The sequence below is a fragment of the Phytophthora sojae genome (genome assembly GCF_000149755.1).
Source record: "Phytophthora sojae unplaced genomic scaffold PHYSOscaffold_6, whole genome shotgun sequence".
In the NCBI taxonomy this organism is placed as follows: Eukaryota; Oomycota; class Peronosporomycetes; order Peronosporales; family Peronosporaceae; genus Phytophthora; species Phytophthora sojae.
In genome coordinates, this window is record NW_009258120.1 from 1229168 (window position 1) to 1255849 (window position 26682).

General features: G+C 57.9%; 12 protein-coding genes across 12 annotated transcripts; 7 read left to right on the plus strand and 5 right to left on the minus strand.

Annotated features, from left to right (window-relative positions):
• Window positions 1–196: 196 nt before the first annotated feature.
• On the minus strand, window positions 197–664 carry PHYSODRAFT_259181 (hypothetical protein; the record flags this gene model as incomplete). The annotated part of the gene is made up of 1 exon (XM_009532311.1): window positions 197–664. A coding segment is annotated over one exon (468 nt), but the record flags the coding sequence as incomplete, so codon positions are not given.
• A 608-nt stretch (window positions 665–1272) lies between these two features.
• On the plus strand, window positions 1273–1854 carry PHYSODRAFT_354945 (hypothetical protein; the record flags this gene model as incomplete). Its single annotated transcript, XM_009532312.1, has 3 exons — window positions 1273–1377; window positions 1466–1561; window positions 1634–1854. Coding segments are annotated over exons 1-3 (414 nt in total), but the record flags the coding sequence as incomplete, so codon positions are not given.
• A 620-nt stretch (window positions 1855–2474) lies between these two features.
• Window positions 2475–3525, plus strand: PHYSODRAFT_510660 (hypothetical protein; the record flags this gene model as incomplete). The annotated part of the gene is made up of 3 exons (XM_009532313.1): window positions 2475–3008; window positions 3076–3223; window positions 3305–3525. The coding sequence occupies 3 exons, from the start codon at window positions 2475–2477 to the stop codon at window positions 3523–3525; spliced, it is 903 nt and encodes a 300-aa protein (XP_009530608.1).
• Window positions 3526–3675: 150 nt separating this feature from the next.
• On the minus strand, window positions 3676–4815 carry PHYSODRAFT_302895 (hypothetical protein; the record flags this gene model as incomplete). The annotated part of the gene is made up of 1 exon (XM_009532314.1): window positions 3676–4815. The coding sequence occupies one exon, from the start codon at window positions 4813–4815 to the stop codon at window positions 3676–3678; it is 1140 nt and encodes a 379-aa protein (XP_009530609.1).
• A 1136-nt stretch (window positions 4816–5951) lies between these two features.
• On the plus strand, window positions 5952–6697 carry PHYSODRAFT_511418 (hypothetical protein; the record flags this gene model as incomplete). The annotated part of the gene is made up of 2 exons (XM_009532315.1): window positions 5952–6077; window positions 6170–6697. 2 exons carry the CDS (start codon window positions 5952–5954, stop codon window positions 6695–6697), a joined length of 654 nt encoding a protein of 217 aa, XP_009530610.1.
• Window positions 6698–6960: 263 nt separating this feature from the next.
• PHYSODRAFT_546884 (hypothetical protein) lies at window positions 6961–7605 on the minus strand (the record flags this gene model as incomplete). Its single annotated transcript, XM_009532316.1, has 1 exon — window positions 6961–7605. The coding sequence occupies one exon, from the start codon at window positions 7603–7605 to the stop codon at window positions 7072–7074; it is 534 nt and encodes a 177-aa protein (XP_009530611.1). The 3' UTR covers window positions 6961–7071.
• Window positions 7606–10165: 2560 nt separating this feature from the next.
• PHYSODRAFT_354946 (hypothetical protein) lies at window positions 10166–10824 on the plus strand. Its single transcript, XM_009532317.1, has 2 exons — window positions 10166–10244; window positions 10365–10824. The coding sequence occupies exons 1-2, from the start codon at window positions 10205–10207 to the stop codon at window positions 10586–10588; spliced, it is 264 nt and encodes an 87-aa protein (XP_009530612.1). The 5' UTR covers window positions 10166–10204; the 3' UTR covers window positions 10589–10824.
• A 385-nt stretch (window positions 10825–11209) lies between these two features.
• Window positions 11210–11827, minus strand: PHYSODRAFT_512032 (hypothetical protein; the record flags this gene model as incomplete). Its single annotated transcript, XM_009532318.1, has 2 exons — window positions 11210–11378; window positions 11451–11827. The coding sequence occupies 2 exons, from the start codon at window positions 11825–11827 to the stop codon at window positions 11210–11212; spliced, it is 546 nt and encodes a 181-aa protein (XP_009530613.1).
• A 1277-nt stretch (window positions 11828–13104) lies between these two features.
• Window positions 13105–17003, plus strand: PHYSODRAFT_334963 (hypothetical protein; the record flags this gene model as incomplete). The annotated part of the gene is made up of 5 exons (XM_009532319.1): window positions 13105–14165; window positions 14418–15027; window positions 15116–15292; window positions 15366–15463; window positions 15566–17003. 5 exons carry the CDS (start codon window positions 13105–13107, stop codon window positions 17001–17003), a joined length of 3384 nt encoding a protein of 1127 aa, XP_009530614.1.
• Window positions 17004–17991: 988 nt separating this feature from the next.
• PHYSODRAFT_439222 (hypothetical protein) lies at window positions 17992–19470 on the plus strand (the record flags this gene model as incomplete). Its single annotated transcript, XM_009532320.1, has 2 exons — window positions 17992–18394; window positions 18545–19470. Coding segments are annotated over 2 exons (1329 nt in total), but the record flags the coding sequence as incomplete, so codon positions are not given.
• Window positions 19471–20171: 701 nt separating this feature from the next.
• PHYSODRAFT_512486 (hypothetical protein) lies at window positions 20172–22364 on the minus strand (the record flags this gene model as incomplete). Its single annotated transcript, XM_009532321.1, has 1 exon — window positions 20172–22364. One exon carries the CDS (start codon window positions 22362–22364, stop codon window positions 20172–20174), a length of 2193 nt encoding a protein of 730 aa, XP_009530616.1.
• Window positions 22365–22530: 166 nt separating this feature from the next.
• PHYSODRAFT_561955 (hypothetical protein) lies at window positions 22531–24857 on the plus strand (the record flags this gene model as incomplete). The annotated part of the gene is made up of 1 exon (XM_009532322.1): window positions 22531–24857. The coding sequence occupies one exon, from the start codon at window positions 22531–22533 to the stop codon at window positions 24790–24792; it is 2262 nt and encodes a 753-aa protein (XP_009530617.1). The 3' UTR covers window positions 24793–24857.
• Window positions 24858–26682: the final 1825 nt, after the last annotated feature.

Genomic DNA, 26682 nt, shown 5'->3' on the forward strand with positions numbered 1-26682 from the left:
AGCCAACGAGAGCAGCTCTAGGCTTCCAACAGAGGGTTCTAGCGCCATAGCTGCGGAGTGTCCAATTGTTGCTCTAACCTTTCCCCTCCAGCTCCACCGTGTGCTCAAAGCCCGATCTTCACCTGCCAAAGCGTCCTAAGCGACTGCAACTGCACCAGCAACTGCATACGACCAACCGACCGCCTTACTTGCGCGCGGCCCTTCTGTCGGCACGAGTAGCGGCGTGGAAACCCGAGCGGATGGCAGCCACGGACCGCGAGGAACCGCAGTCCTGGCAGTGCACGAAGTACAGGCGGCTCACCGAGTCGCGCGTGAGCGTCGTGTTGGGCGAGCGGCACATCTGGCACGAGACGTACTCCGTGATGTACTTGCGCAGCAGCGACTCAATGTACTTGGGCACGTAGCGACCGCGGATGACCAGGCGCTGGTTGCCGTCGATGGATCCCTCCGTACCCAGCTCGGCCAGCGTGAACTGCAGCACGTGCTCGGGGCTGCGGTGCATCATCTGGCAGATCTCCTGGAAGTTCACCCACAGCGTCTTCTTGGTGCCCACGCGCATGAGCTGCGGCGGCTTCATCGTGTGGCGCTTGCGGTCCGTCAGCTCCGGGTTGTTCTCGTGCAGCTTGGCCATGATGCGCGCCAGCAGCTCGTCCTTGTACGAGTACGTGGCGGGGTCCTGCACCAGCACCGAGTTGGCGTCGGGCGCGGCATCGGCGGCGGCCTCGGCGTCCTCCGTCTTCTCCTTCTTCTGTGGATTGTCAAGGTGGTAGTTGTTGAAGTTTTTACGTTAGAATATTTAATGAGAAATAATAATAAATAAATAAAATGCGAGGAGCTACGATAAATAAGACAGCTCTGTCCGCACCTCCTTCTTGACCTTCTTGGACTTCTTCTTCTTCTTCTTCAGGTCGAACATGGCGGCCACATCCTCGGGCACGGCGGGCGGGGCCACGGCGGCGTCGCCCGCGGGCGGCAGCTCCTGCTTCTCTGCGACGTCGGCCATCGTGTCTCTGATCTTGTGCTCCCCCTCGGGCTTGGCTGGTGCAGGTGGCTCGGGTCTTTCTTCCTGACGGCTTCCCTCGAGTTTTCTGGTGGCTGGCAAAAATACGCTCGTCTGATTGGACGAAATTTAATCAGTCATTTAGGTTTTATTTAAGCGAATCAGCTGGCGTTACTACTGGGATTTTAGTTTCAGCCAATCGCCGAGCGGAGCTGCTGGAGCCCTCACACTTGCCTGGAAGGAGTACTTGTGGACAGCAGAGCCCCCTGCAGCTGAAGATGGCGACGCGCATCCCGATTGCCTTCCGCCGCGGCCCGCGCACCAAGAAGAAATCCATCGACCTCATCAAGACCTGGCACATCTTCCGCGGTGATAAGGTACGCTTCGATCGTCGCCAAACTCGCAGTAGTCGTCGAGATATCGAGCTGACACTGATGCGGAATGATATTTGCTGGCAATTGACAGGTCGAGATCATCGCCGGACCGCACAAGGGCACGCAGGGCGAGGTCGTGAGCGTCGCCCGCGACCTGAACAAGGTCATCGTGGAGAATGTCAACATGGTGGGTGGCCCCGCTAACTAGATAGCCTTCAGAGCAGCTATCGAGGCTGACGTCTTGGATTTTTGTCAACAGTCGCACCGCTACGTGAAGGCGACGCCTGCCGCCTCCGGCCGCTCGTACCTGTCGCCGTCGCCCATCCACTACAGCAACGTGAACCTGGTGGACCCGTCCATCGGCAAGCCCACGCGGATCGCCATCCGCTACACGGACGAGGGCGAGAAGGTGCGCGTGTCCAAGAAGACGGGCACCATTATCCCCAAGCCGGCCATCCTCAAGGAGCGCCACAACCCGCGACGAACAGGTCCGTAGCTGCTGTTGTTGCTGCTGCTGCTTGCTCGCTGCAACGGTGTATTGCTGCTCGTTGCTGACATGTTGATGTTGCTGCTGCCTTATCAGAGACGGGACCTTTCGACACGGCGCCCGAGGACGTGCTGGAGCGCACGGTGGAGGACTGGGAGGTCACTCGCGTGTAAGCGTCGTCCGTGCTGTTTTAGCCATCGCGAGGACGACCGTGAGCCACGCAGTTTTCGCGGCACATGGAGAAGGAGAAGCATGCACGATTGTACGCAAAGGCACAACCTGCAGTCGGCTGGTTCGTTGCAGCGTTGTGCAGTCCCATGCAGGCTTGGTTCTCAAGATAATGATAGACAAGAAGAGGAGCTTGAGCATGACCAGCATTTCTTGGCGTCTATTTCAGTTTTGCCTCGCCTAAATGCAGACGTGGTGCTGGGGTGCAACCGATTTCTGACTCTTTCAGCGGCGTCTAAAAGGCGCTCAGAACGCTGAGGCAGCGTCGAGGCTTTGCCGCACGACACCACGAGCAGTTTTTTTCTGCTGTTAGCCATTCTTGCATTCGTAGATTGGAGCCCTGGTGCGGTCGTCGGCAGCAGCGCAAGTCGAAGAAGTATCAGACATGTCGTCGCACCACGAACACGAAGAAGCTCAGCCCCTTACGGCGGAGGATCAACCGCTCTTCGACGCGGTGAAGGCCGAGTTCGGCGATCGCTGCACCGATGACCTCGCCATCCGCGTGGCTCGCGCGTATCGCGGCATGAAGAAGAACCGCGAGCAGTTCACGATTGCCGAGACGAAGAAGATTTTGGACGCGCGCGCGGCGTTCGATGTCGACAACGTCCTGAAGCGAGACCTGCCGCAGTCCAAGCTCTACAACGAGTACTGGCCGACCTACATCTACGGCGAGGACAAGGAGGGGCACCTCGTGACGGTGGACCGCATCAGCGACATCAACCCGGACGGCTTGTTCAAGACGTTCACGAATGTCAACGACATCATCCCGCACCGGTGGCAGTACATGGAGCGCATCCAGTGGGAGAAGGTGGCCGTCTCCAAGCGGCGAGGCCACCGCGTCTACAAGCACGTGTGCATTGTCGACCTCAAGGGCCTCAGCCTGAAGCTGCTGTCACCGTCAGTGCTGAGTCATCTCAAGGTGCGTCCCCCAATACCTGTATTGTAAGATTACATGGTCGGGCTCACGGTGGTTTGTGTATACCCAGCCCATCTTCGACGTGGGGCAGCTCTACTATCCCGAGACGCTGCACTGCCTGTACATCGTGAACGCGCCTTTCATCTTCTACAGCGCCTGGAAGGTCATCTCGGCCATCATCCAGCCGGAGACGCGCGAGAAGATCCAAGTGTTTGTACGTGACTTTACTCGTTTTGCTTTGGGTTGCAACTTGTTGGCTGACCGGGGGAATGCTGCTGTGTGGATGGCAATACAGAAAGACATGAAGGCGTTCCTGGAGGTGGCACAGAATCACGGCATCCCGCTGTCATCACTTCCGTCCTATATGGGCGGCTCGCACCCAGGACGAGTTATGAACAACACGTTCACAGCGTCGGAGCCAGATACGCCATTCCCAGTGCCTGTGGTGGCAACAGTGGCGGCTGAGAAGGCTGCACCCACTGAAGTTGCCGCCGGACTAGAAGTGTGCGCAGGAAATTGAGGGTATGAAGAGCGGAGCACGTTGATAGCAGAAATAAAGTCACCAATTCCATTCAATGCTTACAAGTCAACCGTTAATTGTGTAGCTGCAGGCTGCTGTCGTACGCTTTCATTGACACGTTGGGTCTTGAGAGATGTCACTGGTCGTTCATCACGGCGTGACGAGTTCTCTGTCAAAGAGCTCCTGCTGCACCTGTTGGTAGAAGATCTCCATGTTCCTGGGTATGACCGGGAGTTCGCCACTGGGAGGACTGACAAGCTCGTTCGCATTCCCGAGCTGCTCGGAGCTGGTGCGAATGAGCAGCGAGCACGCTAGGGAGCTGCACACTGCAGCCCCGTTCAGCTGGAAGGTGCTGTCACAGTCGGCGTGGATGTGAATGAGTCGGGCACCGACGGAAATCTCCACGTCGCTGAACTCGCACATACGCACGTATCCGCCATTGCGGACGATCTGAATCACGGAGGCGAACGGTAGCGCCTCCAAGCTGCGCACGAACTCGTCTCTAGCCTCTTGCTTTGGTGTCCCCAGCGTCCAGCGTACGACGCCACCCCAAAGCTGGTAGAGCTCGAGTAGTGTTTCTTGGGAAACGCTACGCGCGTAGCAGGTAGATCGGCAGGTCTCGAGCTCGGCCATAGTCCACAGCGGCATCACCAGCACCAGCGTGCGCATTGTATCGGTCGTCGACGTCGACATCAGCGTGTGCAGTGGCGGTGACACCGCGATGGTGCGAGCTCGGACCTCAGGACCATTGTACTCGATGTTTTCCGTCCATGTGGAGTCGCACAGGTACACTGTGCTGCGAGTGGCGAGCTCCTGTTGGAAGCTCGAACCTCTGGTGCCAGCGGTGACGGTGCCGTCTGATGCGATGCGGCTGAAGAACCCAGCCATGTCGAGCACGATCACTGGAGGTTTATCGAGACGCCGCAAGTGCCACAGCATCCAGCCGAGGAAGCTCGTCTTGCCGGTGCCTGACGAACCGGTGATAACGACGCGATGGTGAGGCACCTCCGAATGATCGACGAAGGCCATGGCCAGTAGTAGCAGTACTTGATATGCTGGACGGACGTACAGCCGAGACGGACAAGTCTCGGTCTCGCCTGAGGACGTGTCGTTCAGCCACTGCACGCCCCGAGGAAGTTCGAGCAGTGCTGGTTCGCCTGAGCCGGGGAGGATGCCGCCGTAGCTGTGCATGTGGCCGTTGTGGGGCTCCGAGGACAGCGGACACAGCTCGGTGTTCGCTACAGCGTCCACGAACTGCTGCACGGAGTCCCTGTCCACCATTGCTCGCATCGTATGAAGAGGGTGGAGACTGGAGGCAGCAGTTGATAGTTGATGTGGGCTGGAGCTGGCAAATTGGAAAGTGAGGCAGGCAGGCGAAGGCACACAAGGTGAGTTGAGCCCGAGCCAAACGCTGGGTGGGGCAAGGGGAGCAATGTCCAACAAGTGCGAAACAGAGACCGTCTAGATCATGTGCGAGCGGCCCCTCGGCTCGCTTTGACTCGCTTTGCTTACATCGGCTGCGCTGCTGTCGGTGGGCATCGCTCAGCACCGCGGATGCAACTGTAGAGCTCTCAGCCATCACACGTTTCCGGATTACAGAGGCCCCACTAAGCGCCTACAAGCGTCTGTAGAGCGGTTGACAGCCACCGGTTGCAGGTTCCTCCAAGACGCGTCTTGATTGCGAACCGGTTCTGTTTTGCTCCACGTGAGATCCGAGACGCCTTGGAATGGAGCACAACGTAGTGAGCGATGGGGTCCTTCGACCATCTAGTGTCGTTCAAGTGCGCCCACGGGACCAGCCCTGGCGACAGCGTGGGCGAGGTGCGCTGCAACGTTGATGGATCCCTTCTCAGCACTGCCGAGTTGGCAGGGCGGTAGCCACCGAGCGTTTTTGAGTGGATGCACTAGCTCGCCGCTTCGTTCCTTTAGAAAGGGTCTGTTCGTCGCTGTTCACCATAATGGCGTCGCGGAGATGCATCGGTCAATCAAGTGGCAAACGCTCGCGTGAGCCGATGCAGCTGTGTCCACCAGGTCGCACCTGGCGTCCTGGTGGACGCCTTCCCTGCGAAGATGATGCGAGGAGCGCGAGACCGCCCCAGTCACAGTCACCCAGCCTTCACCCACGCCTCGGGGGAGGATCTCCACGACAATACATGGAACGCGCTCCCCCCAGCGCCACCGTCAAGGATAACCGCGCAGATGACTGCTGGCGAGCACCATCTCTCTCGCTCCGTCGGCGCAGCAACATTCCACGTTAAGTTGAAGTTTACCCCGTTCGCTCCTCCGATTGGTCGAAAGCTGTAACTTGTGAAAATCGATATCATGTATTCAGAGGGAATTCCATATCATAGGCTAATCCCACGCTGAGGCATACGCTCGAATCCTTGGTGGCGGACAGCACTGCAATTGCCACTTGACCTGCTGCGATGAGCCGAGGACGGGGCCGCGGCCGCGTGCGCTTCGGCGGCAGCCGGGACTCGATGCTGGCGGACATCATGGACGAGACGCGCGAGGACCTGGGCCTCTCGCACACGCAGATGGAGCTGCTGCACGTACGTCTCTCTGCCTCCTCAGCATCATAGCGTCAACCTCAACGTCAATGCCCACTAACTTGCTTGCTTGCTGTTGCTGCTGCAATCGATAGGCGGAGACTGGCGGGGCTCTGTATCCGCCCATGGAGCTGCCGCAGCCTGAGGCGCTGGCCGACAAAGAGGCCTACTTGATCCAGAGGCAGCGCATCCTCGCGCACAAGCTCGAGAGCCTGTACCACCCGTGGGAAGCCGACCCTGCAGGCCCCGACGCCGGCCGCAACGCCACCGACCCAGCAGCCTTCGTGCACGTGACGGTGCCCGATATGCAGAAGGCCAATGAGGTCTACGTGCCGGAGGAGCTGCGCGCCAATTCGCTCAGTGGACTGCGCACGCCGGCGGCCGGCGGCGCCGCCAACCGCGGCATCATGCAGCCGCGTGCGTTCGAGAACGTGTTCAAGTCGCTTGAAGCTCAGGAGAAGAAAATCGCCGCGGACAAGGCCAAGGCAGCAGAACAGGAGGCGGATGACGGCGATATGGACGACGCGGAGGAGGACCTGGGCGACGACATGAACGACTACACCTTCGACTACTACGACAGCGACGCCGTGAGCAACGACGGCGACGAGGAGGTCTTTTTCTAGAGCTCAGTATCTCCCAGTTGCGCTGGCTCAGTCGAAGACGCATGCCGCACGCGCAGACGGCTGGGGAATGGAGTGCCTCGAGCTTCTTTATTTATTTGCCCACCCCATCGCAAAGCGTGCTTGCTCTCTCGCTGCCTGCGCACCAGCCGCACCACATAGACATCGTTCCATTATTTGAAAAACAAAAGAAAATATACTACACGACACTTCCTGTTGCACACTTGCATCGCGATGCATGAAGTTAATTAACGCAAACGAGAACGCGACGGTGAACACGAACGCAATGTTAAAAGCGCTTGCTACCGGTACTCGAACGCACGGTGGCCGACGCTGCGAATTATCAGATAGATGAACTTGATAGAGGCTGGAGGATCTTACTCGTGCTCTCCAGACAGCAGCGAGGCGCTCAGCGGCGCCAGTCGGTTCTCATCCTGTGCGTCCTCCGTGACGGTCGTGGCTTCCGTATCAGCCGCAGTTCCGTCTGCATTGAGCTCGGCACTCTTCTGCGCCAGGTTCGAGAGGGAATAGTTGTACATGACCGAATAGTTGGCCGGCGCAATAGGGAGCGGCTTTACCCGGCGGATGATCTCACCAGGGCGCGGGCGCGTGCGAGGTCGCCCCCGAGGCTTGCCCGTTCCGCGCTGCTTCTTCTTGGCCATCTTGGCGGGGCGCTCGCCATCTACATCCTCGTCCTTCACGTGCTCATCAACAGAGTGGTCCTTGACGACCGCGCCCGGATTACCCATGCCCGGCAGCATACCCGGGAAGCCCGGCAGCAGCGGCATGGGGAGGCCGTAACCCCACATGGGGAACTGCTGCTTGAGCGTCTTCTCCGCCTCTGCCTTGGCTCGCGCCGCCACGTCCTTCTTGGGCGGGCGGCCGCGCTTGCGCTTGGGCACGTCGTCCATGTTGAGCGCGCCGGTGGGCGTCCCTGCCAGCATTCCGAATCCGTCCGTGCCTACAAACGGCGGCGTGAGTCCCAGCGACTCGGCAGTTGCGGCCTGGTACGTGGGCGACGCGGCTTCATCTCCGGCGGCCTCCGCGGCTGCAGACTCGGCGGCCTCCGCGGCAGCTTCCTCCGACGTGGCGGCGGCAGCGGCGGCGGCCTCGGCAGCTGCATCCTCCGACGCCGTGGCGGACGAGTCCGAGCCGGCGGTGGCGCCCGTGGAGGCCGCGGCCAGCGCCTGCTGCTGCAGCGGCAGCATCAGCGGGAACATGGGCATCATGAGTAGCGCGAGCTGCTGCTGCTGCAGGGTCGCGAGCTCGGTCGGGTTGAGGTTCTGCATGCTCTGGAGCTGCTGCTGCTGCAGTTGGAGGAGCTGGAGCTGCTGCTGCTGGAGCTGCTGGGTGAGCAGCGCCTGCTGCTGCTGCTGCGCCAGGTCGCCACCGCTCTTGGGCGTCGCGTCCGCCGCCGGCTTGCCATCGTCAGAAGGCGGCGTCATTCCGGTGTAGCTGCTCGAAGTGAAGCGGGGGGATTTCTTCCTCTCGTAGGGCGCCGTGCGGATTTCAATCCAATAATGAGTGGAGAAGCGCGCCGAGCTGCCGCCCATTCGCGCAAAATGCGGAAAAACCTTGCATCGAGGTTTTTCATCAACAAATTTGGGATTGACAGAGGTTGGTACTTATCAAGACCAAAATAAGCTGCTAAAAGCAAGATAAGTAGTGAGCCAACACAATTCACCGCGACGAAGTCCTGCAAGAATGCAGGTTTGATAATAGGTTTTAGTCTACTTGATAGCCGTCCCGCTCGAGCAAACCTTCGTTTCAATTGAAAAAACCATATAAATTGCGCATGGGATTATACCGATAGTAGCTACCAAGTATTACTTAAGTAATACCTAAAGGTATAACGAAAGTCCGGCGGAACTTCCGTGAAATATGATACCAAGTTCATTGATACGCCAGCGGGACATGAAGGCTCGGAACCTTTCTGTTGAAATTCCAGGTTTCATTGCCTCAAGCGTGACAGTGACAGAATCATCCCAAAAATGTGCTATGCGGCCAAGTGGCTTTCACCAAGACTCATACTGTAGCAGGCAGAAACGAGCGCATAGAAATTGACCAGCAACTGGAAGACTTGGTGCGCACATTGGTTCGGGTGACGACAAAGCTAAGCTACAGTAGTTCCGCACGCCAAGCGAGTAAAACTGCCAAATTTTGACTTTCAAAAGCACCATCTTTTGAGTCGTGGCCTCTTGAAGCAGAGAAACGGCTCCGGATTGGCCCAATCTCAGCATTGGTGGCCAGTTCTGATTGAACGATTTTAAATCATTGAACTGGCTTTATTTATAGCCAATCGCACGAGAGTAGCTTTTGGGGAGCCCAATTTAGCGAACAGTATTTTGGGTCGACAGAAGTTCGCAAAACGCTGAAGTTGGTTCAACGAGGGTTGGCAATCGCAGGAAGTAGGTCTCAACCTTCACACGCTACCAACACTTTACGACAGCTAGGTCCCCTTTGCCAAACCTTCAGCATACCATACTACATCAACGTCGGACTTTGAAGTTCGGAGCTCTAGATGCAAGCGATCCTGCTTGCGTGACAACTTTCTGAAGAGGTCAAGAGGCCAGGTGTCATCGTTAAAGCTGCACAAAGCTTGCTTGGTTTACATTGTGTCCGCTGTGAAGTTGAACGATGTCACGCCGAGCCTGCACGCTGTAGCCGCCCTGCAACCATGCTGATTACTGTCGTAGCAAACAAAATAAATCTCGAAACGAAGCTTGCTGTTACTGTAGATCCCCCCACAAGCACTCCAAGAAACACTCCCACATAGTTCTTGCTAACGACACCTTTCCCCGTCGAGCTTGCAACCACCAAGTCGGCTCGTGTAGCCACACTTGACGAATGTTGAAGTGATGAAGTGACGAGGCCATCACCGAAAGGCGTTTCTACGCACAAATCTTACAACAGCGGAGATTCCCATCTACGGGCCTAAATGCGGTCGTGGAGGCGCCGGGCAAGATGCGGACTGGCATGTCCAGTCCAGTCAGTCGTCCACGCGAAGGCAAGCACGGCCAGCACGGCCACATCAACAATACGGATGCAGATCCTGCGGCAATGCCACGGGCGCCAGCGGCTTTCCGAATGCGTGGAAGCGCAGGTGGCGGCGCTCTCTCACTTTCAAATTTGCCGGCAGTCGGGCGCACACGCCTCGATGGGCCCGTGGCAGTCTGCAACTTGCCAGCATGAACCGCATTGTTGGCCTGCCCAACACTCGAGACTACTGCAGTCCTGTTTCGGTGGCAGAGCTCTTGGCGCCACCGAACCGTGGTGCTGCTGTCCCCGGACGAGCAGCGAGTTGCGCGATGAGGGGGTGGACAGACCACCAGACACATACAAATCGCCATAGGCGCTCGCGGCGTTGCGCAATGAGGGACGGCCCCTCCTCCGCACAAACCCTCATGTCTTTGTGTCGGGGGTCTCGTTGCCACCACCGCCAGACGAGAGCAGTCCTCAAAGAGCTCCTTCGGATCAAGAAACCCCTCCGGAAGCCCCTTACTCGCCACCATGAGCCTCATCCGTCAGTCCATGCGCGCCCTGAAGGCCGGTATGTGTCCCCCCTCCGTCTCCTCTCTCTATGCTCGCAGCTCCCGCGTCCAACGGACCGGTAGGCGCCGAGATCTTGCAACTTTAGTGTGCTGACTTGCGTCCTCCCCCTCCTTTGCAGTGAACACCACCGCCGCCATCCGCCCCGCTGTCGCCCGGTTCTCCACGGACGGCAAGGTGCACGGTGTGCCCATTAACAACGCGCCCACGGAGGACGTGCAGGTCGTGATCCCGGATGTGCACCAGACGCTCGAGTGGTGCCTGTCGTCGCCCCCTCCCGTTCACCAGTTCGACGAGGCCCCGCTTGTCATCGAGACCTACGGCGACGTGGACCCGTACCACTAAATCAGCAGCAGATCCAGGTCCTGAGGCGTCGTTCCTAGGTGCTCCCGGCGCCACCGCAGCCCGCTGCGACTTCTTTGTTTGGCATGCATAAGTATGAAGGGTGGAGAGAATAGGGGCGCATGCCGGCCACTTAACTGGACGCGCTTCAGGCGGCTGGCTTGCTTCAAATTCAGAAAAAAAACAAAGAACACAATTTGGTAACTTTTTGCGAATATGCATGCCAGGCTGCTGTCTTCACTGCGTTGTTGTCATCTTCTTCATAGGGTAATTGTTACTTTGCCAGTTTTGAAGGACTGTTGACAGTGCAAGGGGAAACGACACGGGAAATACTTGTCTTCATTCGTTGTTGCACTTGCCTGTTGCACTTGCTTACCACCGCTGCACGCGGGTTTATCAGGTAGTGTGTGCTGTTGCTTTAACCTGCTGAAGAATGGCCGAGCAATGCGCCAAGTGCCTACCGCCGCCAGGTTTCTTTGATGAGCTGCATGTCTGCCAGGTCGTCGTTAATGATGTTCGTCAGGTGCTCCAGCCCCTGCCGCTGCTTATCCATGAACTGCTCAATTCACACAACACGCAACAAATTGACTCAGATCAGATGACCACATCATGTAGCAAGGCAATTCAAAGCCTGCGCACCTCAAAGAGTCGCTGCAGGTCCTGTGGGCTGAGCTGACTTGACGGCAGCGGCTGCGCCTCCTTCTGCACGCGCTGAAGCGAGACGGCGTCATTTAGTCGCGCCTTGTACTGGCCTGGCGAGTCCAGCAACGTCTGCAGCTTCTTCAACGCCATGCTGCAGTTCAAACAGACGCACATCAGTTAGTGTCATCCATCACACACGCCGAGCCAGTAGCTAGAGACGTACGCAAGCTGCATCTCTTCGCGCTGAAGCGGCTTGCCGTAGTTCTGCAGCAGCTCGATGTCCCGCATGACCTTCACCAGCGCGTGGAAGAGCTGGACGTGCTCGTGGCGGCATTTCTCAAGCTTCTCCTCTGTAGCGCGCGAGTGCTTGTCCATCTCGTTGAGCTGCGCGCGCAGGTCGTCCGTGTACTTGTTGTACTTCTCCGCATGCTCCTGCTGCGCCTTGATACGCTTCAGCAGATCGTCGAAGCCCAAGATAGGAACGGGCGCGCAGTTGAGCGGGTCCGGGTTGTCCAGCTCCGCCTGGTTCCACAGGCGCTCGCTAATGTGAGGTGGTCGCACGTAAAGGTGTCGCTGCGTCGGATCGACGGTGTTGTACATGAGGAATTTGAAGCGTGACTGAGCTGGGTCCTGGTACGCCGCCTTCACTGTGTTGAGCTGCGCCACCGAGGCATCTGCACCTAGAATAATCGGGGCGGGGGCAGTAGACGCTGCCGGAGCGGCGCCAAATGCTGAAGGTGCTGCGCCCGGTGCGGTGGTGCCAAAGCCACCACCACCGAAGAGAGAAGATCCTGTTGCGGGCGCTGCGCCAAACGCACTGGTTCCAGTGCCCGTCGTTGTGCCGAATCCAAAGCCCGTACCGGTGGTCGCAGGTTTAGCTCCAAAGCCGAATCCAGTAGTCGTCGCGCTAGTCGCCGCTGGAGTCTGACCGAAGAGCGCTGCTGTAGTACTTCCAAATCCGAAAGCCGACGTCGTGCTGGCAGCCGGTGTAGTGCCGCCAAAACTAAAGCCCGTGCTTCCAGCAGCCGGCGCCGCGCTCGTTCCACCAAAGCTGAAGCCACTCGACGCAGCGGGGGCGGCAGCAGCAGTTCCACCGAAGCTGAAGCCGCTGCTAGCAGCAGGAGCTGTGCTGGTGCCTCCAAAGCTGAATCCCGTGCTACCAGCGACAGGGGCCGCAGCGGGCGCCGCACCGAAGGAAAACCCCGTCGAAGCCGCAGGGGCCGCCGCTGTGCTGGTCGCCGGAGCAGCTCCAAAGCTGAAACCCGTGGATCCCGCCGCAGGGGCTGCAGAGGTAGCAGCGCCGCCAAAACTGAAGCCGCCAGAAGCTGGCGCCGCCGCTGGAGCGGCCGACGTGGCGCCGAAACTGAAGCCGCCTGAGGCAGCAGGCGCCGCGGCCGCTCCCCCGCCGAAGCTGAAGCCGGCGGCTGCCGGTTGCGTCGCTCCTGCAGTTGCTCCGAACATGTTGATTGCCGTGTGAAGTGTAAAGTGTCCCTGAAAGATTGCAGCAGACAGAGTGAGTGAGTACTAAATGACACAACTTCGGCGACGGATTCCGCAGCTTCTAGAGCGCTTCAGAGCACCACAAAGAACACTCCAGGCACGTCTGCGTCTCCTTCATTGACATACAGCAGCGGGGGTACGGCTATTACCTGTGTGCGGCGCGGGGGGCGGCTTCTAGACGGTCACGCACAGGCGCTTGGAGCTCGGTCGCCCTTCCGCTCAACCTCCAGATGCTTGGCGCGCACTCCAGCGTTAATCCAAAGCGCGTCCATTGGCCAAAAACATAGTCACTTAACATCCAATCACAGCGTCGTTATCTCGATTAAGTACGAATGGATCCTTGTCGTTCTTTCAGCTTCAAACAGCGGGGATCGAGGATGACGACGGCGCCGGCGGAGCGCGAGCCTCCGGTGCCGACTCCGGCGGCCAAGTGGCGCGTGGGGGAGCGCCAGACGCCTCGCTCGCGACACGACCTGGCTCCGCGCGCGCTGGCGGCGAAGGAGACGCACCCGCTGGCTCTGGCGACGGCTTTGTCCGCTCCCTCGGTCGATGCGGCAGTTGCAGTGGATCCGCCGCCAAGTTCTGCGTCTTCAGCGCATGGAGACTCGTTAACCAAGCGAAGCAGCAGCGGTGGAGCGTCGCCGGAGCTCGTGGTGCTGCAGGACGGAGACGTGGACCCGCTGGGTGTCCTCGGAGCGCCAGCAGACGCAAAAGTGGCGCAGACGGAGGTCGTACGCTCGAAAGCCGCGTCGGTTGATGCTGCAATTGTTGCAAACAATGGGGAGGCAAGAGGAGAAGCCGCGCCCCGTACAGTGAAGCACAAGTGGAAGGAGCACACGGACCGCCTGCTGGCCAAGTACGCGGACCACACGTTCAAGATCAAGGCGAGCATGCTGGAGGTGAACGACCTGGAGAACGAGATCTCGTTCGCTCCGAAGAGCGACTACCAGAAGGCGGACGACCCGGCAGAGGCGTCCGTGATCAAGAAGACGCGCGCGAGATTGGAGCAGCTGGAGCGTGGGTCGGAGAACAATGGACCGAATTTCGAGCAGGACGAGAAGACTATCGAGATCTCGCAGAGCCAGTACGTGGCCAAGGTGAAGGAGATGCAGAAGCGGCTCATTGCAAGCTGGGAGCAGAACCACAAGGTGGAAGCGCTGCGAATTGCTATCAAGTGTGTGAAGCTGCTCGCAGATACGGACACTGCACCGCAGCTCTATCCGTGCGTGTTTGTGTTGGTGAGTGAAGTGCTGGACGCCTTTGGCAAGCTCGTGTTCGGTCGCATCCACGCACGCGCCTCCGAGGATGAAAACGGTCAGCCTCTACCGGAGCCACTGGGCGAACATTTCATGAGCTCAGACATCAACGTCCAAGCCACCGAGACGTGCCGCAATTGGTTCTACAAGACGGCTTGCATCCGAGAGCTGCTCCCACGAATGTAAGTAGTTTGCGCATGGTGTATGCTTCTAGCTGCCTATTCTTTTTTTTACTAACCCCGGTGCCTATCGTCGTCGTGCTCAGATATATTGAGATCGCGCTGCTCGGGTGCTACCGATTTTTTTGCGATGGCGAGTACCCGCAGATTGTAGCGCGACTGTCAAATATGATCAAGTATGCTATTGTGTGTAGGAATGCTATGCTGTCAATACGGGTCTCTAAACTGCATCTTGTTTTGCTCCTACGATATTAGGGGTGTCGGAGAGCCGATGGTTGCCTTGTACGCGCGTCTGTATCTGGCACTCACCAGCTCCGAGTTGTTGGGAACTACCTCACCATCCGAGCAAACCGTCGTCGTAAGCAGCAGCTTGTTCGACTACTTTTACGCTTTCAACTGGTTCCGCCGAAACAAGCTAGAGCATTGGCTGCTGACGCACAAAATGGAGCACGACGAGTATCTGGCGCTACACTCGCCTGCCGTGGAATGGCTCGTTAAATGCGCAGCTCCGGGGGCCACTCAGGACAGCTTCGACTCGTTATTGGCGCACTATCAAGAGTATTCGGACAGCTCCATGGTGTTGAAGCACCTCTGCGAGTGTTTTGGCGCCCAGTTTTACGCCTCAACGCCGACCGAGATGCTGGATCTCATTCGCACATCCTCTCCGTCGTTGGTCTCGAAGTGCCATCTTTACAGTCTCGTTGCGGTGCAGCTGAGCAATGTGCTTGTCATTGCGGATAATGAACGAGGTGGGAAACTGCAGTTTCTGAACGATTCCTGGTCGTCCATCACTTCCCAAGAGAACATAACGCAGTACATGGAGTGTGCTGCCGCCTACATGAAGCTTATAGTGGCTCATTTCTCGGTACGTTACGAATTGGTGTGTGTATGGAACGCGACATCATTGTTAACATCGATGTGACTATTAACGCTAAATGCTTGTTGTGTGTTAGCACCGAGAGGCTCTTATTCTGCTTAAGGATGTCGTGCGCCACCTGAACGCCGCGACACCAGAAGAACTCACGGCAAAAACGTACAACTTGCTCGGTGCTCTCATTGAGAATGTTGTCTTCGGTGCCAAGCAGCACTACGAGTTTTTCTCGAAGCTTATCCCTTCTACGCCGTTCCTCGTAGGTGCCAGTGAGCTCAGCGTGTTATAAATGTTCAAAAGGCTGACTACACTAAATTATTGCTTGTATGCAGGCGCTAATGGGCATGTTCAAGCGGGAGTCGAGTGTGGACGTGGCAAAGAAAGTCTTGCGAGCCTTCGTGGGCGGAAGCATGAAGAAGTCCTCGAATCGGTCTGGCACATTACGGCTCCATGTGGTGGGGCCCGAAGCTGCCGTAGCACACACACTTTTGGTTGTTTGTTGTCGAGTGCACGACGCCCTCGACTCTCTCAGTACCGCGTCCGAGCGTGCGGAGGCGAATCGCGATATCTCGGCATTCATCGCGCGGCTTGGATACGTCAACGAGACTGCTAACGCAAGTGAAAGAGCCCAAGACGAGGAGCAGGAGGCGCTGCTGATGCTGTACACCGATTGCCGTCGCTCATTTTACAAGCTGGAGCCGGTCAAGGAATTGCTGTCCACGATGGTTCTCCGGTTGGCAATGCACGTCCACAAGCGTACTGGTGGTACTGGTGGTGGGGTTGCGTCTGTCGTCGGCGGAAAGAAGCGTACACAGGCACGGCGAAACTTCATTCAGTCTTGTCTGGCGTTCGCGCACATCACGATCCCGTCAATTGAGGCGCCTCTCGAAAAGCTTCAGCTCTTGGTGTCAGCAGCGAATGTCGCCCTAGTGACGAGCTGCATCCCGCAGATGGACGCGCTGGTAAAAGCTGCGATCGTGTTGCTCGCAGAGCTTGAGCCAAGTGCTATCGAATCTGTCCGCCGCTTCGACGAGGGCTCAGATGCCATCGCATCGCTTACCCCGATGCGCGGTGTGGCACTTGGACTGTTCGGGGCAGTGAGTATCAACAACACCAACACTGTCATCGACCATATCGTGCAAGCGATCGCCCAGTTGATGAGCGTGTTGGTGTACGCTCCGTCGCTAAACGACGAAGACCCGTTCTACTTCGTGTCTGCTTTGCGCAAGGCTGTGCTGGAGCGGTTGGCGTGGGTGACACCGAGTTCGTCGTCCGTAGCGCACCGTCTTGAAGCTGGAGTTGCTCGACTGCGCGTGCTACTCATGCTCGTCCAACTGTTTGGTCTATGGGGACAACGGGCTCTCCCTGGTCGACTGGTCGGAGTGGACTCGAACGACGTACTCTACGGTGGGGACGACACGTTCTACAACGAGGTGCAGGCTCGCTTCAGCTCGACTGTCGAAGAGGTGGCGCGTGAAATTGAAGCCCTGGGTGCGGAAGTCGAGGGCAACAATGCTGAGAGTGGTGCTGTCGTTGAACGGATAGAGGCAGCGCAGGTCGAGCTGATGTTGGACTTTGTCAACCTGGTCGTTCCCGTGCTCGAGTATGATGAATCTCGCCCGGAAGGTGTCCTCGCCGAAGCGGACTCCGCCAAGGCGGAGGAAGCTGGCACTGGTAGAAGTGGGAGCCGCCGCCGTAAGAAGCCTCGATCAGGAGCGGCACTTGTCCGCAAGTGCATGGCGTACAGCCACGAGAAAGCGCAGTCGCTGAAGCAGGCCAAGCCGAGAGAGACGTCCACAAGCCAGCTGCAGATAACTACGTGGGTTTGCCGGTATTTTGACAGCACGCGCGCGTACGTCGCCGAGTTCATGAGCGGGATGCCCAAGCGCGCAGCAGGAGTTCGGCTGGACGCGAGCAGCCAGCAGGCCGTGCAGGCTTTGGCCGACGCTCTCAACAGCCTGGCACTGTAGTGACCGCGTAGCAACGTGTATGTCGTAAAGCAAACGAAGCGGAATAAGTCAAGCCAAGCGAGCTATACTCTACTTTTTCACAGGCGCACCAAGGGCGCCAGCATTCATCTCCAGCGTCTGTACCAGTGGCAGCATGGTGATCTTGCTCGTGCACTCCATGCATTGCCGAGAAGGCGTGTTCCAGAGCAACAAGAGAGCCTGGCGCAGGCTGATGTCGCGAGCTTCGAATGAGGAGCACCAGCAGTTGCCGCGGACCGCGATGGACTAGCGCCACCGATGTTACCACCGACTGGTCACTTTTCAGTCCCCGAATGGGTCAACTTCAACCGCGACGCTTCAAGATCCATCCTGAACTAGGCAAGTTCAGGACGGCATACAGACGTCAAGTGAAAGCCTGCCCAGCGTAAGAACCGTTACAATTCCTAGGCTAGGCGCCTGATAACGGACGTCCCCCCAACAAGGATATGCAACCGCCCCGTTCAGCCGACGGCGCAGCGCTCGCCAGGCAGGCTCATTCCCGAATTTTGAGCTCGCAGCTCAAGCTCCTCTCCTCAAGCACCCACACCAAGTACTTCATCAGCCATGGGCAAGGGCAAGGGCAAGGACAACAAGGAGGAGAAGACCGCCGCTAAGGACGGTGAGTTGCTACCGTGTGCTTGACAACTGCATCGTCGTGCCCTAATTTGTGGGGGACTAACTGGTTGTGCGTGCTGCTGTTCCTTGCAGCTCCCAAGGAGGAGAAGGGCGGTAAGAAGGGCGGCAAGAAGGGAGGCAAGAAGTAACCAAGCTCCACTCTGTCAAGACTCTTTGGTCTGCATTTAGTGGGAGACACTCATGACGTAGTGCCCTACGGCCTAGGCCCCGGCCGAAGCCACGCGAATAAAATATGATATTCACGCACACCACCTAAGTCTTCTATCCGTATAAATAGCTTTCCCTTGATTTAGTGCATGGAGAGAGAGCTATCTCACTTTCCACGTTCTAGAGCATGCCAACCGATGGCCGAGCAGTCACAGCGCTAACGACGCCGAACGGTCGGTATCGCTTGAGGACGCATGAGCTGGCGCCTGTGCAATTGCCAAGAGCTCGAGCGTCCTCTTCCTCTACGCCTGATGGCTCAAAGGCAAAGGCGGAGGAACCCACGGCTATAGCCCCCGCTCGCCCGCGCGTGTCGATCACAGGAGTTGGCGCTACCCCTCGAGGTCGGGCGGTACTGGAATCGGTTGCGTTCGACCCCTTCAGCCAGTCCGAGAGCTTCAAACTGCTGCTGCAGAACCCCGAGGCAAGCAGCAAACGACGAGAAGATCCGGCTGCGGTGTCGGAGTTCCGGCAGTGGTTGCTGCAACACTTTCCTCATCTCGTACGGACGCTCCAGTCGCTATGTTTGATCCGTGCACAGCCCACGAGGGTGCAGGGGGCACTTCGACCAGATTCAGCGACCTTGTGCATTGAGTCGGTAAACCAATGCAGCGGCTCACAGGACCGATTAGATGATGTCGATGAAGAAAACGAGGAGATGAAGGAGCGTGATTGCAATAAAGAAGACAACAAAGCGGATGGTGACGAGTCCTGGCGACTCATGCTTCGCTACGCAACGGTGCGGTCTGCAGTGCCTGGCGAAGTAATCGGGAGCCAAAACGTCACACGCAGCACGTTCGTGTACTTCCTGCTCAATGGGCACTGCACGCTCTCGTTCCGCCCTATGCTTTTACGAGACGCGAAGGTGCCTTCGACACCTTCAAGTCTCACTAGGATACACGCTGCCATGCTCGGGTGTAGTGATCGCCCTGTCGTTCAGCTACGAGAACTTGTGGCAGGCGATTGCTTTGGCTTTGATGCTGCTGCATTTGGATTCAACCACCTCCTTACAACCGCAACGGCAGGTGCTGCTCGCCAGCGTAATTTTCTCGGTCTGCGCGAGGTGGCTGTCACATACGTGTTGTGCTTGCCGTACCAAGTCGCCCAACAGCTCCAAATGCTCCAGTGCCGGCGTCAAGAGGGGACCGCTCGACTGCCACCCGCCTTCCCGTACTCTTTCGCCCCTGAAGCAGAGCTGTTTCTTCGCAACACGTTCCTATTCCAAGCCATGGCAGATTCCTCGCGGCGCTTTTTAGCAGCGCACCTGCGCCCTGTTGTCGTAGCACGGCAAGAGTACCTCTTCACGCCAGGCCAGCCAGTGCAGGTTTTCATCGTGATCACCGGACAGCTCACCCTCGGATCTCCTCGCGAGGAGCACGCGGGGAGGCGAGAGGAGGCAGATCTAGAGCTGGAGCTCCTTCAAGCGCATGATTCAGTCGGGCTAACTGAGGCATTGCAGATGGCGACATCTTTCGCGAGATATTGCGTTGTAACTTCGGCTAGTGGGGTACGAGCGTACTCGCTGTCTCCGACAGTCTTGCTCATGGTTCTGACACAGGAGCCTTCATCACTGAAACTGATCCACGAGTGGATCGCAAGCCGAAAGTCTTGGTTCGAGCTGCGGCGAGCCACAGCGCTTGCTCAGCGCAAGAAGCACACAGCAGAAGGCTCGGAACACGTCGTTCGACTGACGCTGGCAGCGCAACGACGTAGTAAGCTGGCTTGCTCTCGGTGCGGCTGGGCTGGACACTCGTCTACTTCGGCAGCATGCGTTCGTGTCGAAGTCTCAGGAAACAATCTCGCAGCTTCGTCCGTGCTAAATACTTCACGAAGAGGAGGGAGGTCACGGGAAGACAGTCAAGCAGGAAATGAACAGGATGAGGGACCCCGCAGTGCTCATTGCGCCGACCGCAGTGAATTTACCCCAGTTCGCCAACCACTCCCCCCAAACAGTCCAGCAAGCCCTCCTAGAACACCCGCACACCGAAAACTCCAGGTTGACTTGATGGCGCTCCGAGCGCTGCAAATTTCGAAATTTACAACTGCGCAAAGTGTTCACTCAAACGAAGCGTTCCGGCGTGCCGTGAATAGCCAAGAAGACCTGTACTCGAATACGGACCACAACGGCAAGGACAACGACTTGCGGAGCTGTGCTCTGACGCAGTCCCTTCAACGGCTGGAGATGGCACTAGCACATGACATAACATCTCCTGGACGTCAAGGAAGAAGGTAGACCGGCAGGATCTACGCGTCAGATCATGGGTACCTATTTCTTCTTTAGCACGCAGTCTCTTGTGTACACCTTGTTGTCTATCTGCGCCGTCGCTTTTTGCTCTTCGACTTCCGAGAGCTGCTCTTCTTTTGCTTACCCAGGGCACCCTTGAGTGGCTCAAAAACGCTTTGACCGAGACCAAAGTGTTTGTCTTCGTTGTACACTCCACCCTGAAGTGAATGCAGATGCCGCCGATGGTAGTACGCGATCGGGATAGCTGGAATGTACCGAGGATTTTCGAAATCATTCTTGGGTAACGAAGCAGCGGCAAGGTCGCATTCTCCAGGGAACTCCACTGTCGGGCTCTGGACGGTGAATACGTCAACGGGGGCTGGCTTCGCAGCCTCGGCAAGCTTTTCCTTCTCTCGTTTGCGCTCTTCAGCATCACGATCGAACACTTCTAGATGTAGTTCGTTGTCCGTAATAAGGCGGAACCCTGCCGGATACATTGCCCCAGGCCAGGTGGTGGTGAACTGTTCCTCTAATACGTGAAAATTTCCACTGGTAGACACGGCTAGCACACTCTGTCGGGAACGGTCCCAAGCTAGTGCTAGCACGCCGTCTTTTACCCCGACATTGTGCTGGCCTGTTGTCTTACCAACCACTGAAGCCCGGTGCCACGTGAATAGTCCATTCTCTCCAACATGTCGGTGACGTACAACGGGCGTACCGACAACAAACTCCTCCCCACCGCTGAAGCAGCATACAGCCCAAGGCGCGCGTACCGCACCCGTGGAGTGAAGTGCCACTTCACGCAACCCCAACGGGTGCTCTTCAGTGGCGTTAGACTCCTCACTCGAACCATCCATTACAGTCGATGCTTCTGCATCCTTATTCGCATCCAACACGAATTCATGAATACCTTTCGAGCTCGTGACAAGCAGCGCTGTTTCCCGCAAATTCACGCAGAGATCCACGAACTGGATAAGCACGTTCAGCTTGAGACTATCAAGACACTGCAACGTGTCAGCATCCAGCACAGCCAACGTAGATTTCGATGTGGCACAGTAAATGCGCTTCCCAGAACGACCATACCGCGCACAGGACGCAAGCGCGGGGTGCCGTGAGCTGTTCTGTGGCGTTGGTTGCGTGAGCTGGTCGTTTTCAATGGGAACGCTCTCCAGCTCCTTGCGTTCTCCAGATACGACATCCAAGAGCACTGGCCGAGAGTTCCAAAAACTAACAACGACCAGCTTCGGGTCACTAGGGTGCGAACTTAACGAAGTGATCGTTCCGCCAAACCGGAAAGCCGACACAAGTGTGGCAGCTTCGACGTTCCAGACGCACAGCCTCGCGCCGAGGCTCACCCGCCGCGTCGACTTCTCCTCGCAGCCGGCGAACAGCCACCGCGAATCGCACGACCACGCACATTGCGACACCACCTTCAGCGCGGTCTTCACCACACGAAGATCTGACAGTGTCAATACAGCTTCGCCCCCTGAAGCGTCCGCTTCATCTTCCGTCTTGGTCTCTTCACTCTCATCGTGATTGTTTTCCTCTTCCGCCTCTACCTCTGCTTCCGCCTCCGCCTCCTCGTCTTCCTCCGTCGCCACGTCCTCCTCGATGGACGCCGCGTCTTCCGTCCTCTCCTCCTCATCGTCCTCCACGGACGCGTCGTCGTTCTCCATGGATCCATCCGCATCTGCTGCGTCCACCTTTCGCCTCTTGGCTCCATTCGCCTCCGCCTTGTCACCTGCTGCCCCCTGTCCGTCCATCTTGTCGTCGTCGGCGGCATTCTCCACCGCTGGCAGCGCAATGAGCGTCGGGTCCAGCTCGCGCGTGATCACGCGGATGGTCGTGTTGTCCCAGATGGTCACGCGGCCGTCGCGCTCGCCCACCGCCACGAGCGTCTGCGACGCGTTCAGCGCCAAGCAGTTGGCCTGCTGCGTGTCCTCCAGACAGCTCCAAGCCGACGTGGGGCGCGACAGTAGGTGCTTCTGGAGGTAGTCGTCGTCGTCCTCGGCCTCTTCCACGTAAGCTGCTTCATTCTTCGCCTCTGGCGTCGCGTTATCGGCGCTAGAAGAGGCAGGAGCTGCTGCTTGCTCTGATACCAAGGGTTGCTCACGTTCCGCTGCAGATTGCGGAGCTTCTGCGGGGACTTCCACGGCCGGAGTTTCACCATTCGACGCGGAAGACGCAGCGGCAGCAGCCTGCGCTAGTTGTTGCCGCCGTCGCTCCTCCTGCTGCCGCTCCTCGGCGTGCACGACGCGCCGCAGTGCCTGGTTCCACATCCTGCGAGGATCGACACCCTTGCGATTTCGAGAGTGTGTGTTTTCATTGTCGAAATGTATTCATACTGAGTTCAAGTAATTGCTGATCGTCCCACTATGTCACTATTCATGTCACTATTCCCGACGTACTTCTTCAAGTGCGTCTCATTGCAAGATCTGCTCCCGGATGAAGAAGGCGATGAAGACTGCGGGCTTGGTGGCCGAGAAGCTGACGTACCCGGCTGTGCGCCGCGGCGACCTGGTGGAGACGCTGCACGGCGTGCAGGTGGCGGACCCGTACCGCTGGCTGGAGGACCCGGACTCGCCCGAGACGCGCGAGTTCGTGACCAAGCAGAACGACGTGACGCAGCGCGTGTTCAGCCAGGTGCCGTTCGTGGGCGAGACCAAGGCGCGTATGACGGAGCTCTTCAACTACGAGAAATTCTCGGCACCGCGCAAGTACGGGGGCAAGTACGTCTACTCCAAGAACGACGGGCTGCAGAACCAGAGCGTGCTCTACATCCAGGGCGAGCTGCACAGCGAGCCGCGCGTGCTGTTGGACCCCAACCTCCTGGCGGCGGACGGCACGGCTGCTCTCTCCAGTCGCGCCTTCTCGGAGGCCAAGCTTGGCGACGGCAAGCTGTTCTTCGCCCATGGCATCTCGCGCGGGGGCTCGGACTGGCAGACCATCAAGGTCATGGCCGTGCACGACGGCAACAAGATCCTGGACGACACGGTGGAGTGGGTCAAGTTCTCCAGCATCTCCTGGACCCATGACGACAAGGGTTTCTTCTACTCGAGGTACCCGCCTCCGGAGAAGATGAAGGACGACAAGCACGACGACGAAGAAGGCCCCAAGCGAGGCACCGAGACGGACTCCAACATGAACCACCAGCTCTGGTACCACACGCTGCACACGCCGCAGTCGCAGGACAAGCTGGTGTATGCGTACCCGAGCGAGCCCACGTTCAACGTGGGCGCCGAGGTCTCCGATGATGGCAAGAAGCTGCTGCTGTACGTGCAGGATGGATGCAAGAACGCCAACATGATCCACGTCGCTGACTTGAGCGACTTTGACAACTTCCTAAAGGGACCGAGTGACTCAACCATCCCAGTTATCAAGCTTGTGGACAACATGGACTCGGCGTACTCGTACATTCTGAATGACGGAGACTACTACTACTTCAAGACCAATGCGAACGCCCCGCGCGAGCGTGTGGTGCGCACCAAGCTGGGCGACGGCAGCGCTACGCCTGTGTGGGAAGAAGTGATCCCAGAGCAGCCGGACTCTATCGTGATCGAAGGCGTCCACCCCGTGGCGCCGAACCTTTTGGTCGTGCAGCTCGTGAAGGACGTCCATAACGAGCTCCACGTGTACAACCTGGACGGCGTGTTCCAGTACGAGATCCCGTTGCCTAGTGTGGGCACTGTCGGAGTGGCCAGCAAACGCACGGAGTCGGAGCTGTTCTACCACTTCATTTCCTTCCTCTACCCGGGATCCATCTTCCGCGTTGACCTGGCCAAGTCAACCCCGGGCTCGGCTCCTCCTGCCGAGCTCTTCCGGGAGACCAAGGTGAACGGATTTGATCCAAGCCAGTTTGAGGCGGAACAAGTCTTCTACCCGTCCAAGGACGGCACGAAGATCCCGATGTTCCTCGTGAAGCGCAAGGACGCACCCAAGAATGGCGACTTGCCTGTGTACCTGTACGGCTACGGTGGCTTCAACATTTCGCTCACGCCGGCTTTCAGTGTGTCGCGACTCGTGTTCGTCCAGCACTTTAACGGCATGCTGGCGTTGCCCAATCTGCGCGGCGGTGGTGAGTACGGCGAGCAGTGGCACCAGGACGGAATGCTGCACAAGAAGCAGAACGTGTTCGATGACTTCCACGGCGCTGCTGAGTACCTTATCAAGGAGGGCTACACGAACCCGGAGAAGATTGCCATCCACGGTGGATCCAACGGAGGTCTGCTCGTGGCGGCCACCAGTAATCAGCGCCCCGATCTCTACCGTTGCGCCGTGGGGGCTGTGGGCGTCATGGATATGCTGCGCTTCCACAAGTTCACCATTGGACACGCGTGGCGCACGGACTATGGTGACCCGGACGTGGCTGACGACTTCAACTACATTCGCCGCTACTCGCCAGTGCACAACGTGCCACATGCTGGCAGTTCTATCATGCAAACGCTCGCGGAGCGTGGTGGGTTCCCGTCGGTTCTGCTGACTACGGGCGATCACGACGACCGAGTTGTGCCCCTGCACTCGTACAAGCTCATTGCGGAACTGCAACACCAGCTCGGCAACTCGGAGGCGCAGACCAACCCTCTACTTATCCGAATTGATACGAAGTCTGGCCATGGAGCTGGCAAACCCACCACCAAGATCATCGAGGAGACGTCCGAGGTGTTTGCCTTCATCGCGTGGAACCTGGGCGCTCAGTTTGTTGCATAAAGGATAGTGATCGCGTGCCTGGTAACAACGATAAACGTGATGACAAGCCTGCAGTCGCGATGTCCCGAAAGTATACCGATAAAAGTACATGGATTTGGTTGCACCCATACTACGTAGTAGTACTAGCACTTGATAGCAGGTCGTTAAAGAACTTCAAGAACTTCATCGGTAGCCTCATCGAGCACTGCTCTGCATGCCGATATGGCATCGGGGTCGCACAATATACTTACAGGCAGGCTGCCGATGAACTGGAGCTGCTCCTTGCCGGTGGGTCCAAGCTCGTACGTATTCGACCCTTGCACTCGCATCGTACACTCCATGGCCTTTTGCAACGTCAGGAACGCATCGTTTATTTTGTCCCTTGTCAGCGATGCGAATCCTCGCTCCACGCCAGACATTAGCTCGGTGAGCCCCGATACCGATGCTCCCAGTGTAGGAGGCGGCGGCATTTTCAGTGCTGCTTGGATTGGCTTGAAGAGGCTGTTGTCCATCACGGTGAAGTCTGGGGAGTACGGCGGCAGGTTTTGCATCTGTATGTTCCAGCCTTCCTTGCGTCCTTCTTCCGCGAACACCGCATCGCCCGAAGTGCGGATCTTCGCGCTGTCTTGCTGAATGTAGATTGCGCCTTGCATGAGGTGGGCTGGCATTGTATGTCGAATAGCAGGAACGATCAGTTCCGTGATCATTCGCTGCACGTCATCTTTGGTCACCGACTCCAGGGCGACAAACTTTCGTTCAGGAATTTGTTGCGACGGCTTCATATCCGCTTCTTGCACCTGCAATTCTTCTCTCACGAAAGGCCACGTGCCAATCTTGCCGTCAAAGTACTCGTTCTTCTGCGGGTCCCATTGCGGTCGAGCCACCGCTGTCATGAACATGACCTTAGTCTTCTTGTCCCTCGGCAGCGAGAACCACTTCATGTTGATGTGCACAACGTTGTGCATATCGTCGAAAAGTCCATTAGGACGCACTTTGCTGCAGCAGTATCGGAGCCGCTCCAGCTTGTTCTTGTCCGTGAGCGACGGCTTGATCGAGTTGATGGTCGGGTTCCCGTCCTCCTTCAGCAGCTCGTAGAGCGTCGTCTTGGGGATACCGACAGCCGTGGCCAGCGCACGGATGGATCCACGCTGGGCCAATGGGATCTCCTTCACGCGCTCCAGCTCCGCCGACCAGTCGCGCTTCCGGCGGCCGCGGCGTCCGACCTTGCGCGACGCGATGTCGCACACCTCGTCGCCGTTCTCCAGACTCTGCACCGCTCGCTTCCAGAGCCTCGAGACCGTGCGGCGGTCCACGCCGAACTCGTTGGCAGCGTCCATGACGGCGTGACGCACCAGCTTCGTGGTGCCTTCGACGCGCCTCTTCATGAGGAAGTCGAGCATGGAGCGGCGCTCCTCGTAAGTCAAGTTCCTGCTGCCGCGCTCCTTCCAGGCGCTCGTCTTCTTGTCCGCGCTGTGCGTGGTCGCCGGTTGGGCGTCCGCGGCCATGGTGGCCTCTGCGACGGAGAGCAGGACCTCCGGCATGGGCTCGGAACCGTGGCCGGGACTCGCAGGAAGCTCCGCCATGATGCTCTTCTTCTGACACTCGGATGGTGAGTGGAGGAGACAGTTCGAACTGGACGCAACAGTCGGCTGCGGCCCGGATTGGCCGAAATGGAGATTTCATGCCCCTGTTGTGTGGTGCACACAAGACAACTTCAACGTCAACCCAGCTGAGCAGCTCACCAAGCAAAATCACGCACACCAGAAGACTACTACATTAACTGAAAATAAGGCAGCTCGCTCACTCTTGCGGAATGCTGAGGAGGGCCTGACACGCTCTCAAGGCCTCTGGTCTGCACACTACGCTCACGGGCAAACTACCGTCCTGCTGCAGACTCTTTTTGGTCACGTC